Consider the following 26,427-nt stretch of genomic DNA (forward strand, 5'->3'; position numbering starts at 1 on the left):
AAACATTCGATTCGTGCGGCTGTTTCTCTAGGCTTGGAATTTAAGAGTCTTTAGTTCTTCAACTCATAAAGACCTACAGCACAAAATTTAAATTTAAAAATTTTAAATAAAAAAAAACCGCTCCCCTTTTTTAACCTTTAGCTCCGCCCATCGCCCCCCCCACGCCCCCTCAGCCTCCACGCGAAACTGCAGGAAACCGGAGGGGGCGGGGCGGTGACGTCACGACGCCGGTGCGTCACGGAACGGCGGCGGCTGCGGCGCTGGCGGTGGCTGCGGCAGCGGCGGCATTTTAGTCGGCAGCGGCGGCAGCAGCGGGGCTGCTGCTCCTCCCAGCATCCCTGGCGCGGCCATTTCAGCCCCATCTTGGCCGAGGGGAGGGAGCTGCAGCCGCCGCTTCAGCAGTTTGAATTTCAGTTTCTCCAGGGCCTGCGAACCGGGCGCACCGAGGAGGAGCCGAAGAAGCTACCGCCGCTAACCTCACACAGCCAGAGCGCCGCCGCCTGCCGGCCCGCCGGCCGCCGCCCCTCACTCTCTCAAGAGCCGCGAGGGGAGGCCGAGACCGCCGCCGCCGCCGCCCGCCCGCGGGGGTGGCTCCCCCTGTAAGGGGAGGACCGAGCCGGCTTTCCCCTCCCCCGGAGCGGGTTTCCGCCAGAGACAGAAGACATGTCCCTGGGGCTGAGCTCCGGCTAGAGCCGGGGGGGGAGGGCCGCCCGCCCGCACCGCAGCTCCGCCGCCCGCCCGCGGTTCCCGTCTGAATCAGGAATCCCCGGCTCCGGACTCGCCACTCCTTCTTCCCTCAGCGTCCGAGAGCCCAGAGCTGACGCCGGCACTGGCTCGGGGAGCCCGAGCGGGGCAGCACCGCCCCTCACGCCGCCGCCGCCGCCGCCTCCTCCCCTTCGCCCTCCCACTCCCACCCCCAGCCAAGGCCTGCTGACCGCACGGAGCGCCGGGCTGGACTGACCACGGCGGCCCGGAGACGCGAGGAGGAAGCAGCCGGCCCGCCCCTGGGATCGCGCTCTCGCCGCCACTGGGGGGATTGAATTGAGGCGCCGCGTCTGCGGGAGGCGAGAAGGAAGGAGGAGCCGCCGCGCGAGTGAGACGGGGGCAGAGCCAAAGAGACCAACACCGAGAAGGAAACCGGAGGAGGATGTCTCACGGAGCGGCCGGCTCCCGGATCAGCCCGTGACTCTTGCGGCGGCGGGCCTGAGACCCCAGCGCGGACTCGGACTTTGTCTTTGGGGGCCCTGCTCTGCCCTTCCTGGTTTCCGGCAAGATCGCAGAGGAGCCGGCGTGCCTCTCTGCCCTCCGGCCTTCCTCACCATGTCCAAGATGCCGGCCAAGAAGAAGAGCTGCTTCCAGATCACCAGTGTCACCACGGCCCAGGTGGCCACTAGCATCACCGAGGACACCGAGAGCCTGGACGACCCGGACGAGTCACGCACAGAGGACGTCTCCTCCGAGATATTCGATGTTTCTCGGGCCACGGATTACGGCCCCGAGGAGGTCTGCGAGCGCAGCTCCTCCGAAGAGACGCTCAACAATGTTGGGGATGCGGAGACTCCCGGGACCGTCTCCCCCAACCTCCTCCTGGACGGGCAGCTGGCGGCCGCAGCGGCCGCTCCCGCCAACGGAGGAGGAGCCGTTTCGGCCCGGAGCGTGGCTGGGGCGCTGGCCAGTACCCTGGCAGCGGCTGCCACCTCGGCCCCCTCCTCGGGGGCCCCCGGTCTCCCCGCGGTCGCGGGCCCCTCCGCCGCGCCAGGGACTGCCGCCCCAGCGCAGCCCCCCACCACTTGTAGTTCCCGTTTTCGCGTGATCAAGCTGGACCACGGCAGCGGGGAGCCCTATAGACGCGGCCGATGGACGTGTATGGAATACTATGAGCGGGATTCCGACAGCAGCGTCTTGACCCGGTCCGGGGATTGCATTAGGCACAGCAATACTTTTGACCAGACTGCGGAGCGGGACAGCGGCCTGGGCGCCACCGGAGGGTCGGTGGTGGTGGTGGTGGCCTCCATGCCGGGAGCGCACGGGCCCGACTCGGGAACTGACAGTTCCTTGACTGCTGTGTCACAGCTACCCCCGTCGGAGAAAATGAGCCAGCCCGCCCCGGCCCCGCCGCAGAGTTTTGGCGTTGGGCAGCCGCAGCCGCAGCCGCCGCCGCCGCCCGTAGGTGGGGCTGTGGCTCCAAGCTCGGCTCCGCTGCCGCTGTTCCCGGGAGCTGCTGCCGGGCCGCCGCAGATGAAGGCAGCCCCGCCGCCCAGCCAGCCCCAGGGCGTCGCGCCCGGCGCCGTCCCCCCGGGACCCAACGGACAGGGCCTGCCGCTGACGAATGTATCCCTGGCGCAGCCCGGCCTGGCCGTGGGCACTTCTGGCGTGCCGCCGCCGCAGCAGTTCGCGTATCCCCAGCCTCAGATTCCGCCGGGCCATCTGCTGCCCGTCCAGTCCTCCGGCCAGAGTGAGTACCTGCAGCCTCACGTGGTCGGCCTGCAGCCGCCCAGCCCCGCGCAGCCGTCGTCCGCGGGCGCCGGAGCGGGCCTTCCCGGGGGCACGGGCCAGAACGCCTCCTCCGCCGGCGCGCAGATGATGGGCGCGCCCTCACTGCCTGGCGAAGCCGTGGCCCCGGGGCCGGGCCCTGTGCAGGGCGGACTGGCTGCGCCGGGTCAGCCGGCCGGAGTGCCCCCGGCTGCCGTGGGAGGCGCGGCGCCGTCTGGCCTGGTTCCCGCCGGGGCCGGGCACCCGCAGCCCGCGCCTCTGCCGCAGATGGGTGGCAGCGGCGCGCCATCGGCCGTGCCCGGCGGCGCTCACGCGGTGGTGCCCGGAGTTCCAAACGTGCCTGCAGCCGCGCCCGCTCCCAGCGTGCCTAGTGTGTCTACCGCTTCTGTTACTATGCCAAATGTACCCGCGCCCCTGGCCCAGGCGCAGCAGCTGAGCAGCCATCCTCCCGTCAGCAGGAGCGGCAGCATCATCCAGCACGTGGGGCTGCCTTTAGCGCCAGGCACGGCCAGTGCACCGACGAGTCTACCGCAGTCTGACCTAAGCCAGTTTCAGACTCAGACCCAGCCTTTAGTCGGGCAAGTTGACGATACTAGAAGAAAATCAGAACCCCTACCTCAGCCACCACTTTCTCTCATTGCTGAAAATAAGCCTGTTGTGAAGCCTGTTGCAGATGCCCTGGCACACCCCCTTCAGTTAACACCTATGAACAGTCTCGCCACCTCTGTATTCAGCATAGCTATTCCTGTTGATGGTGATGAAGACAGGTATGGAAATCTTACTTGAAATATTTGGTGGGAATGCTTGACCGAACATTGTAGTTTAGGATGCAACTGTGGGCGATTCTTTTCTCAATTTGAGGCCCTCAGTATTTCTAATATAAAAGTTAGTGTTTAGTAAAACTGATTTATCGGTTCTTGAAAAGACGTTAGTTTTAGATTACTGAAGTAAAAAAGGTGTGTGATGATGGAATTGGTGTCACAGTTGTTTAAAAGCACTAAATTGGATAGGAGTGCAACATTGTTGATTCAAAGGGTGTATTTTAGTTTAATCCTCTCAATTTAGAAGTGGTAGCTAGTAGGTGGTGCCCCGTAGGATTGTCCCTTTATTAGATATCAATCACACTTTAACACTTAATGGCAGAGTGTTTTGTCAGTGTGAGTTCGGAGACATAAAATTAGATAGACATTTCCCATTCTGGAAAACAGAAGGCCTTCTAGTAGAGAAAGAACCATGTAAGGTATCTCCTCCACTGTATCTGGAAAGGCTGGAGAGATAATGGTGAAATGTCAAATCCGGCTTTGAAGATAGTATCTTCTTCAGCCCCTTAATAAAAGAGGATAGAAGGTCCGGAGGCTTCCCGGTGACTTAAGATGCTTTTTTTTTTTTTTAAGCAAAAAGTGTATTGGAAGGATGTTCCTGTCTTTCATCCATCTTTTTACTATAGGAAAGGGAGGTCGGAGACTCTGACAGTAGTGAGAGCTGTAGTTCTTGAAATTAGAGTAATTTTATAGTAAAAGTATAAATGTTAACAGTTGGCTCCCACTATTTAGGAGGGGTGATCTTTAACAGTTTAAGGGAAAATTGGTGTATTGCCATACCAATTCCACTACAGTTGATGTTTGGTTATGGTTTAATGACAATTTTAAGTGATTTTGAGGAAATGTCACATGAAAATTTGACATAGTAAGTATAATGAAAATTTCTTAAAACTGACTTATTACCAAAAGTTACATTTAAAAATCACAGAGAAAGTTTGGGTACTTTACAGTTAGAAATTTACTTTGGGAGTTTTTTGTTTGGAGAGAGGTTAATTTTAGATGTGTTAAAAGATCAGAACTATTTTTATAGGTTTATAGAATAATTGGTATGTGGAATACGAGATCTGTTAAAGCTTTTCTTCCTATTTTCTTCTGAGTTCCTTCACATTCTTAACTTTTCATTTCGAATTAGCCTTGTATTTTTGTTATATACTTCTGTTGGTTTGAAAAATGCTCACTGAAATTCATCTTCTCTGCCTTTTGTAATTCAAAGTTCATCTTTTTTTGTAGGTGACTTGCTTGTGGGGAGTCTTTCTTCCATTTGAGAACTCTTAGAGAATACCACGTGTCCATAAGTGAGCTCAGCTAGCTAGTCATTGAGAAATTTTATATGGATGGGACTACCAAGTAAAGACACTGATTCCACAAGCCACTCAGAAAAATCCCTCTTTACATTTTCTGCCATATTTCACTTTTCACATATAGGGGCACACCTGATATACCATCTGAGTTTATTTGTTCACCTTTGGTAATAGTCAGCAGGCATCTTTCCTTTTCTAACTGCCAGAAGCCAGTTTTTTTCTGATGGGTTGGTAAATAACCATTTGCTTACCTCTGTGTTCCTGTTATACACTGTAGCTCTTAAATGATGACTGGTTTTCTCAGCGCCTCACCACCTCAAAAACACATGCACATCTATGAATGAAGAATGTATTTCCTCTCCTCTTCACACCTCTCAGTTTACAGCATTTGTAGTTACATTCCCCATAACTTTAATGTCATGATAAGGTATGAAGCAGAGGGATCTGTTGAGAGATCTGGGATGTATTCTTAAGGGTATGAATGCATTTCATTTCTCAAAGATACATTTATTTCTTCTTACTTTATTAAAAGAGTTGATAATTTCAAGAATCTCATTTCCAAACATGTGACTATTTGAACTACAAATACTACTGTATCAGTGTTCTTATCAATTGTAACAGTTAATCCAGTGCAAGGGTTTTCCTGTGTGTATAGTCCTATTTTAAATGTGGCACTTTCCTCCCCCACCCAGTCTTTTAAAATCTTCGTTGCTTATCAAATGTGCATTTTTAATTTTTGTTGTAGTCTTTCATTGGTTTCTAACTTAACATGCTAGTTTCCAAGATGTAATCTTACACATTTGACTATTTTTGGTCACTGGACCAACACACCTGGTGAAGGAATAAATCCATTAAGTAGAAATAGTTTTGGGGTCTTTTAAAATTTGTTTTTTAATAGAAAGCCATTGTAAAAGAGAGGGCATTTTAAAGTTTTATGCTTGAAATTAAATAACACAGTTTTTCGAGGCGTATGTTTACATTACTGAGATGACTACTTTTGAGGAGGTAGTACTAACAAAATTGTAATTTTAATGGGATTTTAGGTTGCCTTCTTAAAATCTTCATACAATATTTGCAGTCATTCAGATGTAAAATAAAACATATTGGAGCGAGAGGTCTTAAGTAATTATTAATAGGTTGACAAATTTCAGATCCTTAGAAAATATTTGTAAAAAAAGATGTTTACCTTTTAAAAAACTGTTAAGACATTAATAAACACAGTCTCTATTTCTTTGAGAAAAGGAAGGAAAATAGAAAATTAACGGAAAGATTCAGGTGGCTTAAGTTGATATGTTAAACACTATTTTGTGATTTTCCTTCCATTACTTAATATAAGGATCTGTATTGGCTGATTTTGAGACCATTTATTTTAGAGAATCAGACCTTATATACTGTTATTCCTTTAAAAGGGCTGATGGTTGTGTATGTCATTCTAGCTTATGGTCTGTTGAGATTCTTCAAGTTGATTTTGTGTAAACTGGAGGATATAAAAATGGTTGAACATACAGTTCATAAAAAATGCATAGACACTTTTGTAGTGAACATTACAAAATTTGTTTAAACTACCTACACACTTAACAGACTACTATTTGGTAAATAGGAGAGGCAAAATATTACTGACTTTTGGAAAAGGAACAGGGTATGGATCGTTTTCCATAGATAGCTGATCAGTGTGAACTCTGTAGGCCACATTCCAGGAACTCATGAATGGCTGCAATTGTGAACTGTCAACTGCAACCAAAAGACTGTTGAAAACCTGATTGTAAGGATCCTCTAGTTGCAAATATCTTTATATCTTGTTAATAGTTTTATTTGTGTAGTTTGCTAATGACTGCTGATAAAATATAAATTGTGAGTGTTAAGTGCTATGTCCTGGTATGTTGCTATAAATACAGATTTTGTTTGTACAGTTATATATATCTATATAGATATATATATATGAGATATACATACACACTATTTTTTAATGGAGTTTTTTTTTTAACTTGATGTTTAAGAGAGGATAATGTAAATGTATATCAGAAGGCAGAACTTCACTTTTACCTTTGTTTTAAAAATCTATAGGGAAATTCTTAGAGCTCTGAAAAATCTTACTGCATTTAGTCTTTTAAAATGAAAGCTCCTTACTTGAATCTGTATTTCTTTGGGAGCTTATGGTTCTTTATCAGTATTGAATCATGGAGGTAATTTTGCCTTGTGGATTTACAATTGGTGTTTAAATCACACGCTAGATACCATCTTATACCTATCTAAGTAAGTACTCTTACTAAGGATTTTATAATTAAAGTGTAGTATCCTGGGTATGAGTGACATCATTATTTAGTATAAAAACTGATATTGATGTGTTCATTAGAGTGCCATGCTGATGTGCTTTAGTGATAAACCTGGCTCTAAGTTAAGGAAATTATCATAAATTTCCAAAAAGGCCAGTGATCCAAAAGTGCCTGAAATTCCTAAAACCAAGAGTTGTATCAGCAGGAGTGTGGCCTTTTTTATTCACAGTGACACACATATTTTGTAAAATTTTGTGTGAACTAAATTGTATAGGCTAAACATTGATTAATTTTTTAGAAAGTATAAGGGCTTTTATGTGTGTGGATAAGACACACTCCAAGCAACTAATTTATTAACATTGTCTTTCTCTTGCAAGGGATGGAGGGTATCTTGAACTAAATTGCTTTTATGAGAAGTCTTTTTTTTTTTTTTACAGTACTGAGAGGGGGATACATGTTTTCTCCTTTATGAGAATAAATGTAATATCCATTCTTCAAGAATTCTGATAGCACTAATTTGGAAATAATGAAATATGATACTGGATTTATGGATCTGGTACTTGGTAATTTAGAATGTAGTTTAATCTTTCTTAGCACCAAAACAGGTTGGAAGCAGTCATGCTCTCTAGAGTTCTCTAGTAGCAAAGAGCAGCCCCACCAATCAGGGGGTAAAGAAACCAAAATGAATCTCTTCCCCAAGGAATGGTTGATAGGGGAGTATAAAAGGATCTTGCCTTTTCTTTCCTAAAGTGGTAGAAGCTGGGGGGTTGTGGGAATAGGGAGTAATGGCAGATAACCAAGACAGAAGTAAATATATGAAATGACTTGAAAGATGGTCTCAGAATGAATAGCAACACATATTACTAGTGAAGAATAGTGATCTAATTCCTTCTTTTAATAATTGTTTTAGGCCAGTATGTATTTCCTTTTCCAAACAGATACTGTTTATTTCTTTAATTGCATTATCCTTTAAATACAAGAGAGGCTTTACAAAAACAGGTATGTCTGGTTAAATATAGCCTGAATGGTGATGTTTCTAAGTAATTTTTTATTAATGGGAAGAGCATATTTTTAATAAGTTGATAGTATTTAAGGGGTATGTGTAACAAAATTCCAAAATTGGAATAAATTCTTTAAGATTGTTTTTTCTTCATACTAAACCAGTAGACTTGTAATTTGAAGCTGTCCTTTTAAATAGTGTAATACGAATTACCGCATCACAAGGAATATGCATACCTGAATCACTGGTATAATTTAGGCCTTTCCCACAGCAATTCTTGAACATACCAGATTACTTAATATTTGTTATAGTGTTAATCTGGCGTTACTTAGGGTAAAAATTGGGACTCCTCCGTAAAGATACAGGAATAGTAACCAATTTGTATCATCCCTATACATCATTACATGATTTTAATAATATATTTTTAGTGTATACACTTCAAATTTGGCTGGTAATATTAAAGGTATATTGATTATCTAATTTACCTCTAAAAAGTATGTGCATAATTTGTACTTTTAAATTCAGTGAATTAAATTTCATCTGTGCTACTCTGGATTGCTTACCTCTCAAATTTAAAGCCCCAAATCAGATTAAAGTATTTAGTTTTATATCTTTGTACTCAAGCTGCCCTTTGTTAAAAAGAATGAACTTACATTCTTTAAGTTGTACATTTATATGTGACAGTTATTGAAAATTCTATAGATGATCAAGTTAATAATTTTAATAGTGTTCACCTCAGACATAGACGATGAGTAAATTCATCAGAGTGGACAAGACAAATAAGTGAAGTCTGAATGTTAAATTACTTAAAGCCTCCTCTCCTACAAGCTCTCACTAAAATTTGACTAAAGTACTTGACATATAGAAGAGAAACTATTATTAATTTGTCAGTTATCATAAATAATGCTCGTGTGTTTCAAATGTTATTTGTAAAGATTTAGGCTATCCATCCTCACTGTTACATAAGTAAATTGTTTAATCTGTGCATGAAGGATACCCAAAACAAAGTTTAAGGCCGACTGGTTTCTAAGGTGCAATCAGAATTCAGTTTTACTAACTGGTTTTTGTAAGTTAAACCAGAACAAATCCATATTATATGGTCTACCTAGCCTTTGAAAACAAAACAAAGACAAAAAAAAGGAGAGGGGGCTGTTGATCAAATAAATCAGTAGTGTGTTTAATTATGTACTATAGCATATCATATGAGTGACCATTATAGACAATGGAGTCTGGCATGCCTGGGCTGAAATTCAACTGTGCCTGCATACTTGAGGCATTTGACCTTGAGCTAGTTATTTAGCCCTCTAAACCTTGTTTTCCCATATAAAAATGGGGATAATACCTACCTTGGAGAGTTTGAGAGGATTAAATGAGGTATGCAAGTGGTTTGTGAACAATCCTGCATAACCTAAGACAGTATGTATGGCAAGCATACATCACAGAAACATCAATGCTTCAGTGTCTAAACTGTTTTCCCAGATCACCTCTTGACATACTACAAATCATACCAATAGTGTTCAGTTTTGATCCAAAAATGTAATTGCATGACATGGACATAATCAGAAAAGGAGACATTGTTTCAGGCCAGCAAAGTCATGATGTAGCTAAGTGGTACAGCAAATTGTGTTCTAATCCTGGCTCTTCCACCATTTAGCTGACTTCTTTGGTCAAGTCATTTAACTTTCTTGGTTTTCCTCATTGGTAAAATTAGAATTTGAGCCTTTGGTCAGATTTTAAGATTCCCTAAGTATGAGTCCGTACTAGACATGTTTCATGAAAGAGCGTCCAACTTAAACTTTTCCCTTGGTCATACCCTTTTCTTGCCCCCAGACTATTATGAGACAAAAAAATGAAGTTTACAAATACTCCTTAAGTAGATTGAATGCCCAGGGAAACATATAAAGTGGTAATATGTCAATCACTCAACTTTCTTTGTGCTCTTTGAGTAGTAAGTACTAGGATACAGAAATAAGACTATCCTGCCCTCTAAGATCTCAGACTATATGAAAATAATTATCAGTTGTATGCTTTGAGATACATTATAGGCTTTGATGGAATAAATTTAAGTTATTAATGGGAACAGTTTAGGACATCAAGTCAGATTTGCGTGGGGAGGAAGTAGGCTGGTTTCTGTTTAAAATTAACTTACTCTCTGCATAGGCAATGTATTTATACAGTTCAAAATTCAAAATATATGAGTATAAATTGAAAGCCTTTCTGCCACCTCTGTCCTCCAGCCACCCAATTTCTGTCCTCAGAAGCAACCCATTATTACTTATGCATTCTTCTGAAGCTGACTCTTGACTTGAATCTTGAGTCATTCAGATTAGGTCACTGATGAGAGAAGCGGGAGGATTTTTCCAAGTAGAAGGGGAAGGCAGTTTTGTCTAACAATGTGGAAGAGTGAGAATATGTCAGATTTGAAACATGTTTGTGATTAACTTGACAGTAACCAGAGTGAAGGGCTTAAATGTCACAGAAAGAAATTGAAATTTTTATCACTTAAGTTTATGGTTGCTGTTAAAGTGTTTTTTGAAGCTTTTATTGTTAAAGTAGTATGTATCTTGGAACCATTTCAATACCCTTTTTAGTGATTATTGTATTTTTAATTAAAATCTGTGATAAAGTTGTGTGTAAGGAAGTCTTGGGGGAGCTCTGAATACCAGAGGTGGAATTCTCCAGTGGAATGTACTAAATAGATTGGTATACCTGGCTCTAAGTTTATGTGTTCTGTTTGCCTTGTATTCTGTTTGCCTCAATAGCACCTTAATAATGATGAAATATTTGGTATAAGTTAAGATACTCTACCAAAAGTTGATTTTTATACAGCATATTTGGAAGTGATAACCCTAAATTAAACACAGACTAGGCTTGTTTCAGACCCTGTGTATACATAATCTCATTTTATCTTTTCGGCAACTGTAATGAGTGTTTTTCTCCCCTTTTTTATGGCTTAAGGAAGCTGAGGCTCTGAGGATTTGAGTCACACAGCTATTAAGTCACACAAGGCATAGGGTCAGATTCAGGCCTTCTGACTCGAAAGCCAGTGCTCCTGGATATTCCCAGAGTTAGTTTTGTTTTATTACTTTCCTGACTGTAAGATAGGATGAAGGAAAAGTTTCTGTAGCCCTCATCTGTTGTGTTGTAACCCTTTACCTAAAGGATGTTTTTTAAATCATTTAAAATCCTAGGTGATAATGTTGGAGATGGCCCTTGTTCCTCTGCTTACTGTATTTCCCCGGTTTCTATTTAGAGATTTATGAAGTTAAGTTTTGACATAAGAGAAGGAGACAGTATTTGCTGAGTACAGGGCTCATGTACTTCATCCCTTAAGCTTAAACCATTTTTTAGCTTAATTTTGAGGTACAACATATATGTGTATTTTTCCTCACTATTACAGTTAGTTACCCTATCTTAGTTTAGCAGATAGGCATATGTCACATTTAAGTTACTTTCTCATGTACTACTTTCATGTACTTGGTAATTATCATGACAGACTATTCAGTATATAAAGTCAGAGAGAAAAGAATGTATTTTGTTCGTTGGTTTTGAAAATTTTCTACAAATAGGAAAACAGTATTTTCCTTTAGGTGCTCAAAATAAATTCAGAATAAGCCACAGCTCAGTCTTCATAAGAAGTGCTTCGTTAGCTTTATGTTTAGATTAGTGGTTTACATTGACATCAAATATGTTGTTAGAAAACTGGCTTCAAATTTTATATCTTGAGCAGAAGAGAATTTGTGACCAAAGCTGCATAAAATTCAATATTTCTAACAGATTTTTAGTATTTCTTGCCTCTTGGTGCCTTCAGATTTCATAGACTGTAAACTTGAAATGATCCCCATTAACAGTTTTTCCATGGACTTAATTTCCTCAAGTTTATGCAGTTCCAAAACAGAAGTCTTTGATGATCAGGCCTGTCAGTATTTACAAATGGCTCTTTTCAAGTTCTTGATCGCTAGTTTTCACAGACTTGACTCCTTTAATCTGTGCCTGCTAAGCAATGTTTTGAGATTAATTGTTGCTGTTTGCTAAAACTCTCTGTTTATGGATAACATCTCAGCTTAAGTATTCCAGAGGCCAAAAATTTCATATTTTGTAATAAGACTATCTTAATGTTTATCCTTGTAATCTCAACTATTTAAAATTTTTTATACTCCGTAGATTGTATAATTCCATATGGCTTCTTCATTTTGAATATATATGTAAAAAGGAATTGTTAACTGCCAGCTTTTGCAACCTAAGTGTATTTGTTGACATGTTCAAAAGACTTCAAGTCCGTTTATAGTACTGTATTTTATTTCACAGATCTTTTTCTCACCCCCAAGATATATGACTAACTGCAGATATATTCTTTTTCACTACTACATTTGACTTATGGGAAACATTTCATCATTAGTATCTATGCTGTAAAAATGCTGGAATTTCATAACTAAAGTCACATGACTTTAAAACCAATTTATTTGGCATTTGAATTTGATTCAAATTAAATATATATGTATATATTTTTCCAAAATCAGGGGATCCGAAGTTCTTCTTAAGGATATCATCCTTAAAAATATATTGTAAGTGTTCTTTAATGAATTTTGAATTCCAGACTTAAAAATAACTTCCAAGTTTACTTTTTGTTATTTTCTTATATTTACTGCCTTCCTCTTTGTGTCATTCTGTTTATTTTAAACCCAAGGTCTCCAAACAGACCTGTGTGAGTAGCAGACTTGTTCCCATATGGTCTTGGGTAAGCCTGGTAAAAAAGCCAAATTGAGTTTTCAGTTGGTTTAGTTGGCTTTCATTTAATTTGGCAGACTGATTTTCTTAGTACAGTGAAAAAAGGGCCCTGGCAAATATATCTTGATAGAATACAAGCTGTTAAACAGTAGTTAGCAATCTCTTAATTCTTTCTTGATATTAGTAGGTCCTATCAGTGCCTTTAATTGCCTTAGACCTAGTCAAGAGAAAAGTAGCAAAACAGTTGAAAGAATAGAAAGGAGTTGAAGTAGGGGAAGCAAAAAGAAGTACATATACTGAAGACTCCTCATTAATCAAACAGTTGCTTTGGTGACATGCTGGCATCTAGAGTCTCTCTGCCTTTCCCAGATTTGGATCATCTAAAAGGTGCCCTACTGGTATGCCTTCTAGAAAAAAAAATTTTTAATTCAATAGATAATATGTCTTAATCTGAGTTTTGAAATAAATTATGGAGTTCTGTTGAGCGAGTATTTTATTTGATGATCATTAATAAATTGATTGCTACTCCAGTAAAACTTGGAAATAGTTTTCTTATTGTACTGATAGTACTGCAGACTCTCCTAAGGCACTAGTTCGGGGCTCAGAATTGCCATGTTATATATGAACCTCATTTTGATGATAAAGATAATAACTCATTTATTGAGCATTGACTAAACGCCAGAAGCTTTATATATGGTCTCAGTTCTTGAACCACCGTGCAAGGCTGGATGGTAATATCACCATTTAACTGATAGAGACAGACGGAGAGAGGTTAAAATTTAACTCTGTTACATGCTTAGCTAGTGGTTTAAAAGCATAAACTCTGGGACCAGATTGCCACTTAACTAGCTCTGTGACATCAGGCAAGTTACTTCTGTCTGACCCAGTTTCCTTATCTGTTAATGGGAATAATAACAGCACTTACCTCTTAGGGCTGTTGTAGTATTGAGTTAATAAATATCACTTAGAATAGTGTTCGGTATATAATAAGCACTTATATTCTTAGCTTGCTGCTGTTTTTCTGCTACAGCATGGGTCAAGAATTTTAGAAGTGACGTGGCAAGTTTGTGTTAGCTCCCTATTGTACAGGTTGGGAGTGGGAGAGACCATGGTAATATGCTGAGATGGAGGCAGAACTGTTAGCAGCTTTGTCAAAAGGTTAGTCCCCTGAGAAACAACTTCTGAGATGTGAGGTGAATCTAGCCTGCTGAGAGCTTGCCCGATTAAGATTCTATAGTTATAACCCTAGGTAATGTGTCTCCAAGGAATAGTAGAAATGGATGGTGATAAAAGTGTATAAGCTTTTACTCCTTAAAGGGGCACTGTACGAATGCAAGAAATTAGAAAGCTGCCCTCCAGTTGCAGCACCATTTTTTGCCTTAACTCAGAGAAACGACACATAAATAAATGGATTTCTGAAGGTGGAAATTGGACCAAGTCCAACCCAGAAAAGGACTTGTTGGTCACCATCAAATCCTATCAAGTAGGTCCCATGAAGAATTTTCATACTGTGAAGGTATGGTTTAACTTATTTTACATGAATACCTGAGAACAGCTTTGTTAACCTGTTAAGTGTGTAGGGATTTATAAAGGCATCTATCTGATATAGAGTAGTTGTTGATTTAGTCTATGAACTGGTCACATTCATATGTATATAAACATATATACACACACAACTGGAAGCTAGTTAGTATTTAATTTTATCAGTATAACCTCTTTCTTTTAGAACTGTGATTCTGAATTGTTGTTGGGGTCTGCTGGATTTTGTCCAGTTTTAAATTTCTTTCGAAATGTTTTTAATCAAGTTTATGTGGGCTTTTTTTTTCTTTTTATTACAGCCATTGCACTGTATTAGAACTCTAAACTCTTCCACCTTTTTTTTTGAGGGGGGGAATGAGTTTAGTTTATTTTATTATTAATTTTTATGGGATTATAGTTGCTTTACAATGTTCTATTAGTTTCTACTATACAGCAAAGTGAATCAGCTATACGTGTGTGTGTGTGTGTGTGTGTGTGTGTGTATATATATATATATCCCCTCTTTTTTGGATTTCCTTCCCATTTAGGTCACCACAGAGCACTGAGTAGAGTTCCCGGTGCTATACAGTAGGTTCTCATTAGTTTTCCATCTTTTTTTGAAAAGTAGTGATTTTACTGTACTTTCTCAACTTCATTTCCATTTGATTCTTGGATCTCACAGGAATCCTTCAACAGCTTTCTACCAAGCGTTCCATTTGAACACGATTCAGGAATCAAAGAACCTCTGGGATAGGTATGAATACTTACATATGGAATGCATACATGCAAATGTGTATGCATGAATTGCTTTGCACTGTAGTGGTTTTGCATCATTAAAACTGATCTCTATTATTTTAGGAGGGGAGGGAATCACATGGTCTCTAGCATGGGACAAAGCAGCAAAATAAACCAAAAGGACAATCTATATTTTAAATAGAATACAAACATACTTTGCTTTTTACTGCACTTGGAAGTGTATTTTTTTTGAAGGACTTATTCTGTTGGACTTTATTACATGAAATATCCCCTTACCCATGTGTATTTAATGTAAAAACATTCTATAAACTACCTACAATTATTTTAATTTTGTGATATTTGATATGATTTCTCTGTAAAAGCCTTAGTGACTGAAAGCAAAATGTTATTTCATATTAAGAAATTGGAGGAGGGAAAAGACTAAAGTATCAAAGTAGTAGTCATTGTTTAATTCTTGGGAAGAAACTTTAACCTTATGCTTGTTTGCTGAAATTCACTAGATCTGCATTACTGTTTTATAAACCCCTAAAACAGTTTGTTTTCTCACAGAAATGTATACATTTTATTTTTAACTTTTTAAAATATAGACTGAAGTCTTGGGAGTTCATGTATGGCAACAGATACTTTGGTTTATCTTTCTGCTTAATACACATTTTAAGTAGTATATGCTATGTTCACTTATTTTGCTGAATATTTATTAGCACTGCATCATTCTGTGTCTAATTAATAGCAGTTGAGTGCAAACAGTGTTTTTAAAATTCGCACAGAGCTTGTTAGATTCTTTTAACTGCCTGGCAGCGCATTTGTGTCCTTTGGCATAGTTTGGATAACACTCATAGACTCAACTCCATCTCTTTCATTAGAATAGAGTATTGCTAAGTGCATGTACATGTCATGTTAAGACATGGTCTACGTTGCCTAGAAGTAACAGTCTTTTAATTCTTAGGCTCGATTTACGGTATCACTTAAGAAATTTTCTAACAAACTGTCTTTTTGGGGATGTGTTCCTTACTTAACTAAAAATGTTTTTAAATGGTTACTTGTAGAACAAGAAGTTTTTAAATGTGTAGTGCTATGTTTATAAATTCAATTTTTAAATTGTATAGCTATAGCAATATAAATTGACATAAATTAAATTGTGGCATGAAACAAGCATAAAGTTTTAATCATTCAGTGGCTTACCATATGTAGCTAGGGTGAGTACTTTGGGGTGTACTTTATACAATTCCCTTAGAAAAAGGAAAAATAGCACTCTTTAGAAATGTTATAAAATAGTTTTTAGGTATGTGTAATTGATTTCAAATAGCTAACTTTCATGGGCTGCCATGACATCAATATAAATAATACTTATTATTTTAATCAAAACAATGTAGAAAGGTTGGAGCTTTATTTTTATAATTTGGATCTAATTAAAAGGTTTCATTATAAAGCAGCCATAGAAGTTGCCTATTCATCATTTGTTACAGCTAAATACTCCTTATCTGTTTTCTTTTTTAGATACCAGAAACATTTAAGGTATCAGAAATGAGGCACGCTGCTTATGTCTAAAGTTTCTCAGGGGTTGAAAATATTTTCTCCTTGGAGCCTCTTGTCCAGAGCCAAAGAATTTTAACGGATACTTGGATACTTGTCTATAGTGTGTTAGTGCCAAAATATAATCAGAATTTATATTCTAGATCAGCCATCCTTCACTGTAAGTTGGCATGTTGGTACCAAGATGACAAGCCCAACCCAGTGGAAACTGACTAGTGACTTCCTTTTAGCTTTTCAACTAGCTTAATTAAGTTTTAATTGAAAATAGCAGTAGTGGCTGGCCTTACTAGTTCTAACCATCTACAACTTCAGTTGGCAGATGTCTACAAACTTTTTATAGGTTATTAGCTAATAAAGTATCGTGGGACTGTCATTGCAGGCAGGGGTTAAAGATTAATGTGTGTTAAGCTTTGAAAAATATCTCACCAAGTTGCCTTGTTCATTTTTGAGTATTATAAATTTAAGATTTTTTTTAATATTACTAATAATTTGGTAAATCACTGTTTTTCAAGAATGATTCTATTAAATAGAGCCATTCAGGGATTTAAGAGACTATAAATTCTTTACATTATCTACTTACTTAGAGGTATAAATTTGCCTATCAGTGTGAATATGTACTGTACTTCAGGCTCCTGTTTATGAAATCTTGGAAACCATTTTCAGTAGGGGCAGCTTTTAAGCCCTGTGCCAATTTTTATTAAACCTGCCCAAGATATCTGAAGATTCTTGGTTTTGCCTTACTTGAAAGACTGGGATCTTTTTTTCCCAGAATTCTTTTAGCAGACTATGTTTTAATCAGAATAGAAATAACTAATATACCTTTCTCACATTGACTTAGCTCTCTAATGGCTTTTTTGTTTTCTCCACTATTTAAATTAGAATTAGCAAGTTGAGAAGCTTTCCCTCAGTCTATCTCTGCCTATATTTAGATATTCTCTTTCCATTGTTATCCAGTGCTTTATTCAATTATACTAAAGTCGAAGCTCCTGTCAAGCCTTCCTTTCTCTTTTCCTGTAGGTGCCATCATTTTCTGTCTCCCCCATTTGTCATTTGCAGAGTCTTCAGGGAATCAGTCAACTGAAACCACCAAATATAAGAACAATAGATACTGATACCTAAAATAATACAGTACAACTTTTTCTTAGGAAGCCCAAATTATTTATATTGACTGTTTATTAAAATGAGTAATGTAGCTTCCAGAATTAGCTTTCTGAAGATTATATTACTCTCCAGAAAGCTTTTAAGCCCTGTGCCAATTTTTAGTGATAGGCTAGACTATTAGCATTTCAGAATAGTGACTTGAAAATTTGACTTCCTATTTTTCTTCTTTAAGAAACAGCTTTCCAAACTTAATTATTGGCATTGCTTTGTTAAATAAAATTAGTTTAGCAATCTATCCTGATGATCACTGGGGAGCAGGCTCTCATTGGGAGTCCTTTGTCTGCAAAAGCTAAGGATAAAAATTTATAGCAAACAGCTTTACCCTCTTGTAAATATCAGGTCAGTAAGGTAAAGGAGTACTAGAGGGAAGAAACTTTACCTCAAGTAGACTAAAAGAAGAAATCGGGTAGCTTGTAAGGATTTATCCTTATTGATAAACACTTCAAAGTGTTTCTGCCTTAATGAAGAAAATACTTAAATGTAGTTAACAAATGAGAGTAACAGTTGCTAGGTGCACCATCCCCTTGAGTCAGCATGTCCTTTCTTATGATAACACCAGTATTTTTTTTTTTTTTTTTTTTGGATAATACCAGTATTTAAAGAGAAATGAATAAGGAGAGTGGTACACATGAATTATAAACTTAAAGTGAATAAGTTTACATCTTTTACTAGATACTTGATGATTTCAGTTAAATTAAGTCTCTTTATAGTGATTACTTACATCTGTTTATATCTGGTTTCAAAATTGTTTCATTAAAATGTTCTTGTTAAATAACCTCAACTATTTTGTGTTAGAAAAGGTATCCAATATTTCCTATCATTGTTAGATTTCATTTTTGAAGTTAGGAGGAAATCAGAACTAAACTACTCCTATGAGACAATTTGTTTTGTTTCACTCATCCTTCAAGAAGCTTGGATACATCATTAACACCCACTTGTTAACTCAGGTGGTAAAAAAATCAGGCTTCAGAATTTGGCTAATATAGTTTTTGAATCCTCAGTGATAATGACTTTTTAAAAATCTTTTTATTGAAGTATAATTTGTATCAGAAGAGTCCACCATTCATAAATGTACAGCTCAAACTGAACACATCTGCATGACTAGCATCCAGATCAAGATACAGTAGTATAAGCTCTTCAACCTGTTAGTGCCCCCTTCCTATTATTTTCCCTCCTCTATCTTAACTTCCAATAAGTGTAATCATACAGTATGTATTTTGTGTTTGTCCTCTTTTATCCTCTTTTATATTATGTTTGAGATTCATCTGTATGTTTCTGCATAGCTGTGGATCTGAACTACATAATTTTAAAGAATCACCATGGTGGGTTACTTGTTAGAGATTGTTGCTGGCTAAATATTCTCTTCTAATAATTAAGTACCTTGAGGATATGAGCCCAAACTGTTATGTAACCACCCCAAGTATATTTCCTAATAATTTGTACCTAGTACTTACATAATTTATTATCTGATTATATTTTGATCAAATCCAGTTAAGGGTATCTAGTAAAGCATAATCAGAGATGCTAAAAGTTAGAGGAAAAGTTTTTAATGGCCTGTCATCTTTTTAGGACTGGATCTCAGATTTAGATGAAAACCTAAGAACATGTTTATAAAAATGTTCAGATGACCTTAAAGAAGGAAGTCATAGCTATTATTGGATGATAGAATTTGTGAATTTAACCGTCTAAAGTATGTGCAGAAATTGAGAAAGTGAAAGAACATGTATGTAAATTCAGGGAGGTTGAAACTTAAGTTGAATAGGTAGAGTAAAAAGTACCTAGATATACTGGTTGGCTGCATTTTATAGCTATTGGTTAGCAAGTGACAAGCCTGCCACAAAAGCTAATATAATTTGAGGCAATATTTATATAACTAGAATGAATAGGAAAAGATGGTGACAGACCTATTGTACTCCATTTCTATAAAAGAGTTACTCTAAATACAAAGCTAACTAGAAAATCTACTTTCTTTATGTTCTACCTGGACAGCCCAGGCAGGTGTTACAACAGACAGGCTTGAGCTTACTTTCTGAAAGGAGGTGGGCCCCCTGGAAAATAGTCTTGCCAATGACTGGAAATAATAAAGCTATCATCCTAACTATTAATCAGGAATGTTTGACTTTGAGAGCCAGTTACTTCCAAGATCCCTACTGTGTGGAGTTTTATTGCCCCACCACTTAATTCTAAAGGAAAAAAGAGCTAAGAAAAGTTTTGAAAATGATCTGCTTTACTTCTGTTTTGTCTTTGTTGCCCATGATTTTCAGAAAACCTCAAAGAGCTGTGTATTTGCTTAAGGAATGGAAGGCTAACAAACTGTTCTCTCTTAGGAAAGAATTCCCATGTCAGAGGCATTTAAATGGTGGCCGCAAATTGGGAAACCAATGATTGGGTAGAATTTGGTCATGCAGAGTGAAAGGACTGGGGGAAAAGGCACATTACAGTTAGAGGAAATACTGTGAACCAGTGGAAATACAGGGCATTTGTGATAAGGATGGTTAAATATGATTGGTGCATAAAACATTTGAAGACAACAGAGAGGAGGGTGGTGGTTTGGATAGAGACCAAAGATTTTAGAAAGGTTCATGAAGGGCTGAATTAGGCAGTGGAGATGAGGAAAGAGTGGTTATCAGACGGTTAGAATTAAAGGACTTTGCTACTAATTGGATATGATAGGGAAGCAGTCAGATTTGACTACAATGTGTCAGACCTAATTGAGGGAATGGTGGTACCATTAGGAAGTATTAGTGAAATAATTGGTTTGGGAAGGAGAGAAAATAGTGATGAGAAGAATATTATTTCCTAACCAAAAAGAAGGGGAAATCTTTGAATCTCTATTTTTAAAAAATTTCAAATTTACAGAAAAATAACAAGAATACTACAGTTGAACCTTGAACAGTATGGGGATAAGTGAGGTGGCAACCTTCTCTGCAGTTGAATATCCCCTTATAACTTACAGACAACTCTCCATATCCACAGAGTTCCTCCGTATCCATGGTTTTATATGTGTGGATTCAACCAACCTGAGTGTATAGTGCTGTAGCATTGACTATTGGAAAAATCCTTGTGTAAGAACCCACTGTTCAAACCCATGTTGTTCAAGAGTCAGCTGTACAAAAGAGTTTCAGCAATCTTACCAAGATTCAACATTTGTTAACATTCAGTCATACTTGCTTTATCATCCTAACATACTGTTTAGGAACCATTTAAGAGTAACTTGCAGATATCATGTCCATTAACCTCAGAATACTTTAGCATATGTTTCCTATTATAATATAGGAATATACTATATATAAAAATATACTATACATAAAAATAGTATAATTACCAGATTCAGATGTTAGACTGTTATTGAATGTAACATACAGTTCATATTCACATTTTGCCCAGTTGTCCCAATAATGTCCTTCATGACCATTTTTTACCTGATCCAAGAACCTAAACAAGATCACAGATTACTTTTAATTAGGAAACACCTTTTTTCTTCATGTCTTATATAAATATTTCACCTGTAATAGTCTCCTTTAAGATTGTTTAAATATTCACCAAAAAAAGAAGCACTAATGTTCTGGGTAAAATCCCCGGAGAAAATGCATCTGCTTAACTAGTCTGTATCATAGGGGTTGGGGAGAAGAGGAGGGAAAAGGGAGTGCTGCCTAAAATCCAGCTAAAACAACTGCTGGGATTGGAGAAGTTTTTAAGAGGAGTCTTTTATTTCTCAAAGTTTAGTAGGCGGTGGCAAGAGAAGAACATGTGGATATTAATGTGGGTATATCCCTTAGAACAGAAATTGAAATATATTCTTGTACCAGTTTTTCCTGTACTGTGATTTTTATACATATGTATTAAGTTGGGATTTTAATTATATTGAGAAAAGTAGTGTAATTTGAAGACATTTTTACTCACCACTTGAGTTTACAAATTATGTGATTGCTATCCTTTATGGTCTGTCGTATCCTCCTAGTTTTATTGTGATGTTTGCCTAAGGTGGATTGTCTGCTGCCAGATTTTTAACCATATAGATCTGTATCTCAGTGTTTGAAGTGGTGTTTCAGTTTTAAGCATTTCTTCTCCTTTTAGCTTTTCTGTGGCTAGCTGAAATGGGACTACCTGACATGCTGATATTATTTTCAGCACATGACTAGACTTCAGAATCAGTGATAAGAAATTATTAACTGCTCGTCTATTATTATATGCCTCTGTTCATGTGCTTACCACCTTCCTCTTCAGTTAGTGAATTTTCTCCACATAAGTCACCACAGCCTACCTACTCTGAGAGGTCATGATAATTATTTTCAGGATGAAATTTGAGAAACAGTTTAAAAACGTGGAAATAGTTGGAAGGTCTCTTTATTGTTGTTATTATTAATTTATTTTAACTTTTCACCAAATGGGTTTTATGTAAACCAAGCCTTTAACAGAACAGAAATATTTGTGTATAATTTACTAAACCCATCTCATTTTTTTCTACAGAATCTAGAACTCTGTAGCAAAGCTTTTTAAGAAAAGACTCTTACTGAACTTGTTCAGATGAGAAGGAAATTTAAATATAGCCTGAAATTACTGAACCAGAACCAACATATAACATCTGTTTGGGGTTTTTTTCCATTCTAGGTCTTAATTTAAAAATATGAACTCATGCCTCTTCTATTTAAACCTGCAGATAGTTTTGGCAGCCTATTGAGAAGAAAGAAATATTAAGTGGAATTATTTTAATATTTTTTCATTAAGATTTGAGTTGGTAGGTAGTTAAATGAGGGAAATGACTGACTCTATTCTAGCTGACATTCTTTGTGTGGGTACATGCACTTGTAGTATATTCTAAATCACGCAAATCAGGAAATGTATTAGATTTTTGTGATTGATATAGAGCATTCAGATGCATTTGCTTACCAGAAATTAACTTCTGTGTTTAGGTTTCACTTGACAACTTCTAAAATATTTTCCACATTTGACAAGTAAATTTAAATAGGTGGTAATAATTTAGAATTGATAAATATCCTCAAGAAATAGCATTTTTATGCTGTTTTGTTTCCTGGTTATTGTCAAAGTTTGAAGATCCTTGGTTATAAATGCTAAAAGATTTGAAAGGTGCTCATTGTATTTTTTTCAGTTTTTAATTGTGATATTTGGCCCAGAAATAGTGGTGGTGTGACCTGTGTCCTGGAAGCAAGAAACATATTTTTATTGATACATGTCTACCTGGTGGTAATATCAAGATAAAGAAGGTATTCTCTTTCTAGACCTACACACTATTAGAAGGAGGACAAGAAGGGGAAAAAGAGTTGTTGTGTCTGACTAATCCCACTCCTGTTCACAGATACTGTTAACCATTGATCTTCAGAAAATTTCTGTCTTTATTTACAGCAGCTGTTTTCTTACATATTGCTTAGTCCAAAAAATGTTGCTAAATGTATGTCTGGGATGGTCATAACATAGTTTGTTTCAAGAAATTAGATGTTAACTCTTAAGCCTAACGTGATGATATTTTAAATTTTAAGAACAGTTATATTTCTTTTATGTTAACTGTTATTAACAAGAGCTCAAAGCCTGTTGGACCTTATTGCATATATTTGAGTAACACATAACTTGTTTCCACTTACTTTGTTTTCCCATTTTTATCTTCTCCCACCCCCAATTTCAATTTCCTTTTTTTTTTTTTTTTTTTTTTGGTATCCTTTTTATAAGCTGTTTCTATTCCTTTTGAAAGGAAGAGGACTATAAATCATTTGTGAATAAACACAATTAAAGATACCAAGTATCTTGTTACCTTGTTAGAGCTTTTTTCAAAGCTGTATTAATGAAATCCTTTAAGCTATATATTTTGCATATCTTCCACCATTAAGTGCGTTTGATTCAATGCATAAAGTGCTAAACATCTTTTTTTAACTTTTTAACATAACTGACCATTGTATTAAATTATTTCTTGGCTCAACCACAGATACAAGGTTTCCTATAATTGTGTATGTCTTTTTATATGTGGATTTCTTGGAACACTCTTTCCAGTATTCTTATTCTATTAGGTACGTTTGGACTAATTTTTTTTCATAAGTTTATTTTTGATATTTCTAGCCTTATTTCTCCAATACGTGTGGAAAGACTGTATGTAATTATCAGGAGCATGCAGGATTGCTCCTTTTCCCCCTTTTCTCCATTAAAAAATAAGCATTTCTGACTTTTAGAAAAGCAGGCAGTGATTTACATAATGTCTAGGAATTCTCAAAACAGTGTAGTGAACTTTTTAAAGAAATGTGGTTTACACTTTGAAAGTGAAATTTAGTACCAAAAGATGCTAAGCAGGTTCATTCAAATAGCAGGTTCCTTCAGGAACTCTTATATATAGGTTTGTCTGATTTCACATACCAGTTTTCAGATAATGACTTGAAAATTGCAAATCATCTACCTCTTTGCCCCTATGCTCACTCTTTTATTCTGTTAATATGTTTGCCATAAAATAAGCTGAATAGTGGTAAACTTAAGCCTAGTTCTTGCTGGACCATACTATAAGAACTTTTAATAGCACATTCTCAGTTAAATGGAATTTTTTTTTCCTCATAAATTAAATAAGAATGAAATGATAACTATAGGAAATGTTCAAGATTTGTTTTTGATAGCAGTCTTGCCAGAGATTCAAGATTATGATTGATGTATTAGAACAGCTTTCTAAATAAATATTCATTTTTAGGAGTATTCTAATTTTAAGTTAAATTTTAAAGGATATCTAATTAATCTTAACTCTATTCATCCACAAGCACTTCAGTTACAATTTTATTTCAGATTTTTAATAAGGATTTCTAGCATGTTGGAATTTTGTGATTGAAACTCTTCAATTGTGAGCCTTTTACTTGGTAGCAACTAATTTTGAAAATGTATGTGCGGGAAAAATTTGATACAGAAGTGTTGTATACTTTTAATGTATACAGCTCTTCTATCCTAAATTTCCCATACATTTGTGTGGTGCACACACCCTTATAATTATCTTTTTTATAAGCTTCATAATAAAGTAACTAAATCTGCTTTATATGGCTGGTTTAATTCTATCTTCCAGAGATTTTTTGCCAGGCATTTACCATAACAGTGCTTGTTGTTGGCAGGTCCTTTAACAAAGGACCAAGTAGTCTGCCCTTTAAATGACCAGATCATCAAAGCCTTGCAGAAAAGAAAATTACCAGCATTACAGATACATGTATTTCAGGAAGCATTTAGTTTGCTAAATATGGCTGGGTATTGTATCTTCTCGTGAGACTTGTCCCTCAAAAGCATAAATCATTAAAGTAACTTCTTTTGTTTTCTAAATTATGGTAGTATTTTGGTTGATAGGAGATTAGAGTTGCATAAAAACTTTCTAAAAACATTTTGGTAATAATGTTGATGAAATGACCACAACCTTAAACTATTATTTATCCTAATAAATATGGATTTTTGCCTTCACCAGGTGATTACAGTATAAGGCTGTGCTTTGAAAAGACAGTAGCTGTGTGATTTTATTGAAGTCAAATGTGTTGTGAGATTACATTTGGAAAGATCATATTTGTAAATTGGAAAAATTCTAATAGTTCTTCAGATTGTATAGAAGACTTTTAAATGACCTGTGTATTTAATAGAAATTTTTCATTAAATTTAAAATCTATAGCAACATAATTCCAAACCCCCTATATGTGGATCAAGTATCTCTGGAGATGGCTGCAGAGTTTCCTTTACAATGCTGTCTTTGAGTTTTCTATACGTTTACACATATTGGTCTTCCAGAATAAGGGCCTCCTTTTCCTCTCCCCTTTCCCCATTATGCCATTTTATTTAGGGGGTTAATGTAGGCAAAAATATGCCCATAAATATGTGGGTTGCCTTTTCGGTGGATTACTGGCAACTAAAAATATAAATCAGCATTCTTATCAAACAGAACATGTTATTAGTATTACCTTCCAGTGATTAAAATAGGTACCCAATTGAAAGCTTTTTTATAAAAATTTAATAAATTTAAGATTATATTCTTAATGAAGTAATTTTTACCATTATTAAATGTTCCTACCCCCAGTTTTCTTCCATGCCCATACACAGATGAACAGTAGGATTACTTCTGAATAGAATACATTGTTATATGTATTATATAAAACACATAATAAAATTTCATTTTTTCCATCATGTTGTCTAATTTTAAAATTGGGGATGATAGATGTAGACTAGGACTTAGGTATAAAAATTTGAGTGCTGTCTTGAGCATTTAAATGAATGATATAAATTATTACTGATCCAGCCACCTGTGCTGTATAAGTCTAGAAACTCATGTATGGATGTGGACCAGCAATAGAACTCAAGTGCCATTCTGCAGGAATACAAAGCTGTCTATACCAGGTTGTGGTGTTAAATCATAATTTCTGGATCATGATCTTAAACCTTTGATTGGTTCCATTTCTACTTGACTCTTTACTAAGAAGTATTCTGATGGCCTGAAAGTCCATGTTATTTAAAGTTTGAAGTATCCAGATCAAATATGAAATTATTTTACATTAAAAAAATACTTAAGTACAAAATATCAGTTGTGTAATCATGGTAAAACAAAACTTTGCTATAAAAGATTTTTAAAGGCTATTTGATTAAAACATTTATTTACTTAAACTCTTTGCTAGAATTTTTTTTAGAATTCAGCATCGGAGGAGGAATGTGACATAATAATGATCGAAAGCCGAAAGTTTAAAAGTTGTGATGCCCTCACATGGTTGGAGGGTTATTCTAGCTTCTAAGGACTGAATGTTGTCCACAAGAGTGTCTCATCAGGTCATAAATTGGTAAGACTTAATGGATTAGATTTTATGTGTTATACCTGATGTTATTGTATTGAGATGAAT

General features: G+C 37.6%; 1 protein-coding gene across 2 annotated transcripts in view; it reads left to right on the top strand.

Moving 5' to 3' along the window:
- The first annotated feature begins 305 nt into the window (after positions 1-305).
- TSC22D2 (TSC22 domain family member 2) overlaps positions 306-26,427 on the top strand; it is a 47,899-nt gene continuing 21,777 nt past the window's right edge. The window contains exons 1-2 of one of the 2 annotated variants that reach the window (XM_057739552.1): positions 306-3,260; positions 14,817-14,888. In XM_057739552.1, the coding sequence (XP_057595535.1) occupies positions 1,321-3,260; positions 14,817-14,888 (2,012 nt within the window). In that variant the 5' untranslated portion in view covers positions 306-1,320. The remainder of the gene's footprint in view (positions 3,261-14,816; positions 14,889-26,427) is intronic. The other variant, XM_057739553.1, reaches the window with a different exon arrangement.

The sequence above is a fragment of the Hippopotamus amphibius genome, chromosome 6 (genome assembly GCF_030028045.1).
Source record: "Hippopotamus amphibius kiboko isolate mHipAmp2 chromosome 6, mHipAmp2.hap2, whole genome shotgun sequence".
Lineage (NCBI taxonomy): Eukaryota > Metazoa > Chordata > Mammalia > Artiodactyla > Hippopotamidae > Hippopotamus > Hippopotamus amphibius.